Below are 11,306 nucleotides of genomic sequence, written 5' to 3' on the forward strand. Positions count from 1 at the left end.
AAAGTGTGAAAAAAGTAGAACCAATAAACAAGTAATGAACAGCATGGAGCTTTTTTGGGGTAGTGGGGGGTGTAAAAAACATTTTTAATCACTCACACATATTTTGTGTAAATTCCGCATAAATGTGCTCACAGACGTTTATCTAAATCATCAGGCACTCCTGATAATACACGTTGCTGCGCTAACAAGCGTAAGATTTCCAGTTTAGTGGTAATAGCACTTTCTGCACATTAGGGGGAGTTAAACTCTTGCACTTATTAGAAAACAAACTGGAAACTGTTTTGTTGCAGAGGCCAGAGCTACGTTCCAACAACACGACACATTCGATTTAGTCAGGGTCACTATTCCTATAGAGGATAATTGTTGTTTAATCTTTATAATCTGCTAGTCACATCAGCAGATAGTATTACGACCCAAAGACTCTTGGAGGCATAAAACTGTATTTTATTTACGGTCTTAATTTCATTTGTATGCACAGATAACAAAGCCTTTTTTGTGCTCATTATTACATGAGAAAGACAAAGGAAGCATGATCATGTCAAACATGACAACATGCTTTCCTAATGAGCAATAACACTTATTGCTGATGAACTTCGAGGCTGCACATGCAGCCAAAAGATTAGTCAGGTCAGACCTGAATTAATGAACCATCACACAGACACACACACACACACTTTCTATGACCTTGCTTTAAGAGCGCATTTTCTCAGTATTTAAGATTGTACATCTAAGCAGAGAAGCAGCAGAGTGTGTAGAATTTTGTTTTAGGTGATCATTTTCTTTCTTTTCTTTTTTTCTTTTTTTTTATCCTGGAGAAGATTTTCTCAATTTTCTCAAACAACAACATAGTTTCACCAAAAGTTGAGTCAACACACATTGAAGATACGGCTACACTGTAACGTCACAGCCACCTCATCTGTGCAATGTTTCATTTTAAGCACCAATAGGGAACAAAATAAAATAAAAAAATACATACATAAAGCCTGACAATTCACAGAATGAATCTTTACGGCACAGTTTCCTCTAGAGAGGATAATCTTGTGTTAACCCTCTGACTTGGACACAGCCGTTAGTCGCAGGACGCAGAACTTTCAATAAGGATTTGATCCATCGCTTTGTTTGGAGCAGAGCAGACTGTTGATCTTTGTTGATCTTTCACATGGTTTCATAATTAGTTCAAGTCTTAATTCATATATTAATCCCCCTTCATACACACTTCCTCTAATGTCCCTCTGCCCGGATGCCTGTTTGGTTTTGTGTCAATAATATCTGTTGAGGCTCTGTGTGACTGTACTGATGTCCGGCTGGCCGTTCATCCAGATCTCTCGGAGAATCCTCTCACGCTCCTCTAGCCGCTGGGCGCGGTCCAACTCTGATGATACAGGCATTGCACACACAAAAACGAAAAAAAAAAAGGGTTAAATCACGTCAACACATTGTCCTCTCACATCACCGTCAAATTGTACGTCAGGTCACACAGTGATCAGAGCGCAGCGATACGAGCAGTGAGTCGGTTTATATAACCAAAGCATTGAAATGAAACTTGAAATGAAACCTGCCACTTCGAGTGAAGGGATTTTATCTAAATACCACAATAGTATGACTCTCCTTGAAAGCATAAACCAGGACTCTTAGCAGTATTAGGTTTACATTGTGTTATATAAGCTACTGTGAACACTATGTGAAAGCATGACAATTAATATTTCAACTGTTGAGTAGGAGAAGTGCTATAAAAAAAGACAACATTTATTGTCAAATGTATTAATTGTCCTGATGGTCCGATCACACTGATTGTTTTAGAAGTGTGTACGTTATCAGCTGGAAATATTCCAGATTCCTTTATCACTGTTTTGAGGGGAACATGGCATTGGTCTGACCTCCCCTAACCCTAACTTTAACCCTAACCCTAACCCTAATGGGAGGTCGGACTAAAGGGCAGTTCCTGTCTTGAGTTGGGCTTTGTGTGTTTAGGAAATACCCTCAGCTGATGTGAACATGCTGGCGTTAAGGAGAGCTCTCTCGAAGCGCCGCCGCCTCCTCGTTGACAGGTCTGCTGTTTCATCCCACTCCTCTGATTCGCTGTCTCCACCTGGCCTCTCCCCCGAATGGGTAACCACAGCCATGCTCTCAGGGTGGCTCTCTATGGCCTGTCGGTGGTGAGGGCAGTGGGGACGGTGGTGGTGATGATGGTGGTGATGGTGCTTCCTCCTGTGGCGACGGTGGGGCTGCTTGCTGTTGCCATAGTGACAGTCAGCTCGACAGTGTATCTGGAAGACGATGGCGCTGAGTGTGATGACAAGGCCAACGCAGACGCTGCCCAGGAACACCAATGCCGTCCTCTCAGGCTGGTCTGGAAAAATGTTTTAAAATTGAGTTTAAAATAGTTCTTCTTTGGGACGGAGTTCTCGCAACATGTGACACATGGCCAATTTTCAATTTGGACGTACCTGCAATGAAGGTATAAGCTGCCAACAAGTTACTTAGCAAAGCCATCTCTTTGGAAACCACCGTCACATCCATATTCGGGCTTCCTGTTGTTGGAGCGCTCATGATTGCCAGTCTATTGTTCTCTTCTCTTGGGGTCAGTGAAGGTTCTTTCTCATGGTTCCAATAAATTGCAGGTTTGGGAGGTGGAGATGGGTGGAGGAAGAGGCTGAAAGATGATTGGATGAGGTGAGGAGGAAATAGACAGAATCAAAAAGAGGATGAGTTGAGAGAAGAAGCATGAATATCAGTTTTTAGTGTAAGAGTCATTTGTTCATGCAGCCTTCACTTCAATAAGAGCTTTACATCATGGAATAGCAAGAATGAAACATAACATAGGGCTAAAATAAATAAGTCACATTAAAACAGAAAGATCATGAGCCAAAGATAATAGATTCATACTTTATTCTCATCTACAATGAGGGAATTTTATGACGGCCATATCTTGTAATAGTGATGCAATCAAACAAGATTTGGTGCATCACTTTGGTTTGATCAGCAAATTAATTTGTAAACCACAAGTTTAACAATGATAGGACAAGTTGTACATGGCTATATCTGCCTCTAAATGCAACATGTGTAACAGGAAGAGGATATGGCCAAGCACTGAGCCATGTGGTGCCCCACAAGAGACCAAAGCATGTGATCAGGAGAGGTCACGTATCATTTCACCTAACCAAATTTCAAGTTCACACGGCACCACTCACACAGTTTATGAAGAATTTATAGCACTTTAAACTGGGAAAGAAATTACCAAGTAGAAAAACAAACTTTAACATTTTCCTGTTTATCTTCCTGTTTTTTGTTGTTGTTGTTGTTGTTGTTTTTTTAGAAATGAAACCTTTCATTTATTTTTTTAAGGAACCAACCTGACTCATTAAATTTATCCAGACTCTATTTTGTGATACTGAACTGCAATGTTGAAAATAAGGTCTTGTAAGAAGTGCTTCCCCAGTCATTTCTCTCCATCCACGACTGTGACGTGGAGAGTTAATTACAGAGTACTTTGAGAACTACAAAGCTGTAACTCTTTATGCCGATATCACCACTCACTTTCCTGCACATTAAAAACATTCCTGAGTTGAGAGCCTGCAGCGTTTGGAATAAAGTGTCAACCGTTTGAACTTCACCCAAATTGGGAGGTGTGGGTGGGGGGGGCTTCTCACCTCACATTCCATCGTCATAGCAACGTACAAAGTTTCACACACAGACACGTGGATGTTAATGGACCTTGTTATGAAACACTCAAAAGAGTTTTTTCCCCTCATATTTTACAAATTAAAAAGGGATGTCTCAAAGGTTGGGGGGGGGGGGCTCTCAATAATGAGATAAGGTGATTTTTGTTGTTGTTGTTGTTTTAATTCAAAGACATTAAAAGTTGAGTGCTTATCAGGAAATTGGCCAATTAAAAGCCCCAGCTTCCCACAATGGGTCATGCAAATGAAGAGCTTTCACTTGCAGTGGTTCAGGGTTGTGAAATCACACCAGGAAAGTGGTGACAGGGCAAGAGTGTTCACGTTATCTTCACTTCCACGCTCCACCGACAAGCAAATCCTGCAAACTGTTCCATTCTTTACCTGAGGCGTTATTTTTTCAGATGAAGGAAAATCAAATGACTTTTGTCCGCTGTGTGAAACATGACTCTTGATATCTGCAATGTTTGGAGAGTCTGTCCTCTGGTGTAGCGTGACTCTATAATTACACATAACATTTTGAGATGGCGCTTGGCAGGAGTGTATACAAGTGACAGCATGTCGTTCTTCACAAACATTTTAGTTCTCAAGAGTTTTGAATTTCTTATTCCAAATAAAATCAAGCGTTGTGTGAACATGTCACAGGCTCCCAGAGTCAAACGCATAACATTTGAGGTGAGTGTATTACCAGTATTAACTCGTTAGTTGCCACATTAAATTGTGAAGATTTCAGGGTATGTTCTGAAGTATAAAGTGAAACTCATGAACTGTCAAGGAATTAAACATGATTCTGCCAGCTGCCAAAGACAAGGAGTCCAGCCATTCTTCACAGTGAAAGTGAGGCATTCACGAGTTAACAGGCTGCTGTTACCAACAATGAGGTGGAAGAGCCAGAGCTGGATCAAAAATTAGAACCTACCAAAGCGAAGATGCCAATTACAATTTGTTGGCTGGAAGGCGTGTTTGTTTGTTTCTCACTAAGGTTACAGAAGCTCTGCTTCAGGCATCCGTCCAGGCTTCCTGGTGGAAAGATGGGACCTGGGATCAGGGGGACATGTCCGACTGCTGCTGTGCAGCAGATCTGGGAGATTTAAAAGAATATTTCAGAGTTGAAGCTGAAAAAAATGGCATGCAACAGATTCAAATGAACAAGGAACTTGCATGTTATAACGCCGTAAAGATGTTGCTGATGTTTAACCTGATAAAAAATGGATGAAGCTCTCAGAGAGCCCAAGCTGACCCAAATTTAAGTCCATTTTCTGCAGCATGAGATGGGCAAAACACAAGCAGGGAATCTGTGTTGTCACATTTATGACAACATTTGTGCAGTAAACACCTTTTTGTCCCAGTGTCCCACATTCATCAGCACGCAACACACCTCGGGCCCGTAATTGTATGAAAAACCCCAAAGAAGCCTCAGAAGCGATATACGGTGCATGAACACAGAAAACCCGAGAGACAACAGCACAACAAGAGATCGGAAGGCACCGCTGCGCTAACTAACACAACCAAACACAACACAGCCTCGGAGCAATTCTGAAGCCCCTGACTGTCAGGGTCGTTTTGTGATGTTATGTGTAAATGCTGCTAGACATGGCTGCCCTTCTTCTCTCCACGCTGTGTTTTTGTCTCGTGCACTTGACCATTTGGTTTACTGTTTGTTACAGCAACAACATTGCATAATCCTTGTATGTATGAACAACAGTCTAAAGTCAATTTAATTACATAATAATAATAATAACAACAACAACAACAACAACAACAACAACAACAACAATAATAATAATAATAATAATAATAACAATAATAATAATAAAAATGATAAATTATTGTTTTGCTTATAATAGGGTAACATTTATTGGTAAGATTTGTTAGATAAAATCGATCAAAGGAGCTTCTACGCTCTGTCTAGATGTAACTGAATCCACCAAAGTTACAGTGTGAATAGGGAGCAAATTCAAATTTGGATTTGAATCATACTACTTGGCCCTGGGAATAGTAGCTAAATAGGAAAAGTCTGATCAGTGACTGTGCTATGTTTATCAATCTAAAAAAGTAGCAATAATCTCATTTTAACAGCAGGAGCTCACCTAGCACTCTGTTGACAAGTGGTTTCAGGGTTGATCCCCCTTATATTAAGTTATATCCGGTAGGTTTAGGTTCAGCAGGGTTTTGTTGTTTGTTGTTGTTGTTTCTACAAGAGTGATCGACACGTTCAGTTGTAAACTTTGGAGGTGGTGCAGTTGGATTTTACCACGGTGGAATATGGCTCCTCATGTTTTTCTGTCTTACATTACAGTGGAAGGTGGATTAAATTTTGCTTTATACTATACACATGGTTATAGCTAAACTAGTGCATGGATGCATCTGATTCCATTTCAATACAGAAGCAAACAGATGTACGAAATCTTACTCCAATCCAATCTTATTTCTGCCGTGTGAACTAAGTGTAATCAAACATGCAAACAGCAGCAGCAGCAGCAGCAGCAGACTTTCCTCTTCTTCTCCCTTTTTTCCCTGTGCAGCCAGACAAAATTATTATATGGAACAACAGCCTTTTGTATTCTCCCATGTGGCCAAGTGGACTACATGGTTCTTTAGCCTGTTTCAGCTCAGCTCACTCACTCACACAGACACACTCACACACGCACGCACGCTCACACACACACACACACACACACACACACACACACACACATACACACGCACACACACACACGCACACACACACACACACACACACACACACAGGCACGGTCAGAGAGGCGCTCTCCACACACACACATACACACACATACTCTGGACGCACTTTAAGCACATTTCCCCTCATTGGTGCGTGTTTATAAAGCAAACACACTGTGACACTGGTCCGGCTCATTATCTTTCTAACCTGCAAAACTGAGTGTTGGGGACTGAGAGGGGGGAAAAGTGTCATGTGACACAATTAGCAGGAAAAGAGGGAGATCAGAGAAGAGAAACGGTTGAGAAAGACATGCTGGAAGGTAAAGGAAGTGGAAGCCAGGGAGAGGGAGCGCCGTACGATGGTCACGCTAACGTCGCATGCACGTGCAAACACTTACAATCATCAGTGGCGAGATCCCCTCTGAGGCGTGTTGTCTCCACACCGTTGCTCTCTCCTCCGACTCCCCCTCTCTTCTCTCCTCTGTCCTCCTCCTCCTCTCTCCACTGGTCCTCTCCTCTGTCTGCTCTGCTTCCCTCTGCTCCACTCTAGCCGCTCCTCGCCTCTCCTCTACTCTCTGCTTGTTGCCGTCCCCTTTATAAAAAAAAAACAAAAACAACTTTGGTGCCCTAGCCTAGCATTGTAGTCAAGACCAAACCAACCAAGACCAAGACATTATCAAGACTAGAGATTATCAGACTAGAGAGTATCAAGATTGAGACAAGAACTAGGAATATGGAGGGGGGGGGGGTCACTCTGGGTGTCACAAACACAGCACAACAAGACATCAGCTGTATTCTTTAATGTTATTATCATGTCATTACAGTGCTGGCTGAGTCTCTATCAGTCTTGATCAAAAGATCCAGTCCTCTCCCAGTCTGAGACTGAGTGGAAATGCCTCGGAGTCTGAGACGAGACAGAGAGAGAAAAAATGGTCTTAAGACCAATATCAAGGACTACAACTCGACCCTAGGCATTGACTCAGACAGGCTGACATTCATGTTTTTGTCTCTTCATTGTTTTTTATTCAGAAGAAAAATACATTCAGTCATGGTCTTTTTCCGTGTCTGGGTTTTTTTGTTTTGGAAGCAGCAGCGGGAGAATGACTGTTGCTCTGGCTGCTTTAAGCCACAGAGATCTCTGACACTGTGCTTCCTTGCCAAGTTATTTTCAAGAAGAAGAGACAGGTCAGGACCTCCGGGCAGGAATGTGACATAAGAGCTTGCGACAGGTTGGCAAACTCCCCCCTTCCTCTTTCCCCACCAATCTCCAGCATCTCTCTCGCCTTCCTCTCTGTGTGTTAGTTTCTCACTAACGCCTTCAAAATGACGTACACATGGTCACCGGTGCCCCTGCCCTCTGCTTTCCCTCGCTTGTCTTTCTGTGGGAATAGTGTAATGTGATGAGGCTGGCAGAGGAGCAAACAGAAGGAGGATGAGACGCCCGTGAGAATGTAATGTTGCCCATGCAATTGTTTAGCATACAGTCAACACAGCTTTAAACTAAATCAATGTGGATATGGATATGATAAGGTAAGATTTGTTTTTTTTTGTCAAACTTTTTTGTTTTGATTTCAGAAACTAATGAAAAAAATTTTTTTTTCAAAGATCCCATGAAGTATTTCCATCCTGTCAATGAACTCCTAGAAAAAGCAAGAGTAGCAAGGGTTAAAGTGTCTTCCAATCAGCTTGGCACAGTGGTTATTACCCTTGAGGAGCAGCTAATAAGTGTTGTGCTAACACCTTGTTAGCATGCAAATATTTCAAATAGAATTCAAAACAGAGAATATTGCAGGTGATTACAGCAATGTTGTGAATTTCAATGGGCCTCCAGTACCTTTCAAAATACTGATTTGTGCCATAAAATACAGAATTGATGTTTGCATTGGGCCAGCCGGTCATTACCATGACTTCAAATAAATACAAACATTGAGCCTCTTTGATCTGTTTTCCAGCCCTCAATCTTTCACCAGCATTGTTTGCTCTGACCATCCTTCACCACTCAAACTCAAACTCCTCCTCCACTTATTCCAAATTTGCATACAAATCAGCGTGTCAGCAAATGGTTCTCCATGGAGAACCTCAGGGTTGTTTTGGTGCAATATTCGATATCACTGAAAAAACAAGAGTAACACAGGGCGCTTTAGACAATTTGAAATTTCAGCTTTTGTTCCAGCCGCTCCCCTCTGCAGACCCCTTTAGTGGTCGAGAGAGGACGTTTTCCGCCCATCACAGTCATTCTTTCATGGTTATTAGCCGCATTATTATGCCCATGACAGCAATGGGAGGAAACAATTAGCTGTCTTTTCATGCCTCCACAGTGTGAGATCCTAACTGTACAGCAGTAGTAACATGTAAAACACGCAGCAAACGCCAGTTTCTCAACTCCACCAACTCTCCTCTTCCTCAGTTTGCATCTAAAGGCCTCTCAGAGTTCATAAAAAAGTCACATCTAAACAGCTAACATTGCACTTCATAACTAACGCACGCACGCACGCACGCACGCACGTACATACGTACGTACGTACGTACGCACACACGCACACGCACCACTTTACCTCTGGTTATGCGTCCATCTCTGCACCTCCAGCTTGGCGCGATGAAATATTAAGTGCAGCGTGTTCTGGAAGGAATTGTTGTCAGTCATGTTTGAAATAGCAAGGGACAGGAGTTGTGAGTTTCAGATGCCAACACTCAGCCTACGTAACAGTCCGGGCTTCCTGAGTGTTGCACTTCATTATTCATCACCTCAGGCTTGAGAGTGGCCAGTGAGGTAAAATGAGCTCTCCTGGGTTCAGTCTGACCAGATTAGGAGATACAAATCTGAATTCACATTAATTAAAACATGGGTTGAGTAATATCTTATTCATTCAACACCGACTCTAGGTCTAGTCCAAAACTTTGTCAATAAATTCAAGAGTAACATCTGCTTCTGGAGTTGTATTTTCATGAACATTGGCCAGTGAGGTGCAAGCACAACCGCCAGTCGACCTCTCAAGAAGGGCTGCAAAACTACATAGCTAGTTTTACTTGACAATGGCTGGAGCTTAGAAACTACTACTGGGTGCAGGTCTTCCCCAGAGTATTGCTCAAATGGATTTCCAAACCTTGTGATTTTGAAGAGCGATTCCTTGCGCCTCAGTTTACAGCAGCAACATCCACTTCCCAAAACGTCTTCAGAAACCTTCCCTGACTATTAGAAAGTCGACCACTTTGTTCAGGACACAGGTTGCAACACCTTGAAATCCAGTTTGGAGTCCCAAACTGTTATCACTTCCTGGTTGACCTCTCCAGTTGAGGCTCTCACCAGTCTGTGGGACTAGAAGCCCCATCGGGTGCCGGTTGACCTCGCTGTGTGGTGCAGACCCTCTGTGAGCTTGTTTTTGGTGTTTTACTCACCGTTGCTGCAGACCACCGAAGCCCTGCGTCGGTTCATGGCACGAGCACAGACCCCTCGTTATATGTGAGCTCTTTGTGCATGCACGTTACATAAGACAGCTGCTCATCTGGCATAATCAAATCATTCCCATGACTGCTTCAAGTAGAAGTGAGGGCCTTTTGGACTCATCCTCCGCTCCCTCTTATCTCCATGTCTTCATATGTTTTTATTCTGTTTTATCTTCTCCCATGTCTGAACAACTCTATTCCTTTAGCACGCTATTCTTTAATATTTACACTGAGCTCACCTACAAGCTTTTCTTTTTCTTCAACGACCACCACCACCACCACCACCCACTCTTGGCTTTATCCGTCTGATGTTTGTATCCCAAGTTTGGTACCTGTAGACTGACAAACATGACCGTAAAAGTTTTTAATTCTATTTTTTTTTTTTTTAAATAATCTATTAAATTCCAAATAGGATCCCAGCGAGTGCTAGAAATTAGCAACAGGATGCTACTTTGAACCTTTTGTAGTTTCTGCATTGGTCTGTGCTGAATTTGCGGAAATCAAAGGTTTTTTCTGCGTTTGCAGAAGCTGTGCACTGATTAAAAATAAATAAATTAAAAAAATCAATCAATCATCTATATGTATATGTGTGTATGAAAAGAAAATCCACAAAATCAGCTTTTAGGTAAGCAAACACAAACAGATTCAGCTCCTCGACTGTAATGAAGGTTGCACTGACTGCGCCGCGTGCTGTGGATTTCAGGATGCGTAAGATTATGATCTATCTATATAACCAGGACATATCTGGCTTCAAGCGTGTGCAAAAGCATGACTGTTACTGTGTGCCGTGTAAACGTCAGCACCGAAGCCATTAGCGGCACGCTGGCAAAGGAGACTGGCTGACTTCTGCTGACTTGGGTCGCGCAGCTGCGCATCGCCACTGCCTCTCGTGGAGTCGCTGAGTGTACTTACGTAAGGACTGTTGCTGCCGTGGAGCTGGAGCCAGTGGAGGGTAAAGAAGGATTTAATGAGGTCTATTGGTGCGCACGAAAAGTCCTCACTGAACTTCCGTGGCCGGGGCTGGACACCCACAGAATACCAGTGAAGTCCACTGTAAAATCCCTGACATGCTAACGGTTTTGCTCAACTTTCCCACTGTAGTTCCCTTCAGTTGAGGTCTGGTGTTCTGATGTTCAGCTTCAGATGTGTTGTATGTGTTAAACACATGTTGCTTAAAATAAAAAGTCATTCAAGAAAGTTCAGCAAATGCAGTGAGTTAGCTGATGTCAAGGTTCCATCAAAAAGTGTGAGACTCACTTTAAACTTTTTACGAAATAACGTGCTAGTTTCACCTTATAACATAGAATTATCACCAAATAATGTGATAATTTCACAAAGTAATGTAATTGTTTCACGTTACAACGTGAAAATGATCAAGACAATTACATAAAACTTCCACAAAATAACATGATACTGAGCCCTGTTTTTTTTTGTTTTGTTTGTTTGTTCCCCCCCCCCCCCCTATCGTGGCAACAATGCGCTGCCGTACTTCTCACTGTAAAC

General features: G+C 42.4%; 1 protein-coding gene across 3 annotated transcripts; it reads right to left on the bottom strand.

Annotated features, from left to right (window-relative positions):
- Positions 1–63: 63 nt before the first annotated feature.
- Positions 64–11,245, bottom strand: eva1ab (eva-1 homolog A, regulator of programmed cell death b). 3 transcript variants are annotated; one of them, XM_076050004.1, is made up of 6 exons: positions 10,043–11,245; positions 6,758–6,951; positions 4,597–4,758; positions 2,448–2,653; positions 1,979–2,350; positions 64–1,372 (listed from the first exon to the last, which is right to left on the bottom strand). In XM_076050004.1, exons 4-6 carry the CDS (start codon positions 2,548–2,550, stop codon positions 1,260–1,262), a joined length of 588 nt encoding a protein of 195 aa, XP_075906119.1. In that variant the 5' UTR covers positions 2,551–2,653; positions 4,597–4,758; positions 6,758–6,951; positions 10,043–11,245; the 3' UTR covers positions 64–1,259. The 3 variants fall into 3 exon arrangements, with proteins under 3 accessions (XP_075906119.1, XP_075906099.1, XP_075906110.1); XM_076049984.1 differs by lacking the exon at positions 4,597–4,758; XM_076049995.1 differs by lacking the exons at positions 4,597–4,758; positions 10,043–11,245 and having other exon boundaries at positions 6,758–7,048.
- Between the last annotated feature and the right edge of the window lie 61 nt (positions 11,246–11,306).

The sequence above is a fragment of the Nelusetta ayraudi genome, unplaced genomic scaffold (genome assembly GCF_046127955.1).
Source record: "Nelusetta ayraudi isolate G7.1 ecotype Tasmania unplaced genomic scaffold, CSIRO-AGI_Nayr_v1 ptg000005l, whole genome shotgun sequence".
Lineage (NCBI taxonomy): Eukaryota > Metazoa > Chordata > Actinopteri > Tetraodontiformes > Monacanthidae > Nelusetta > Nelusetta ayraudi.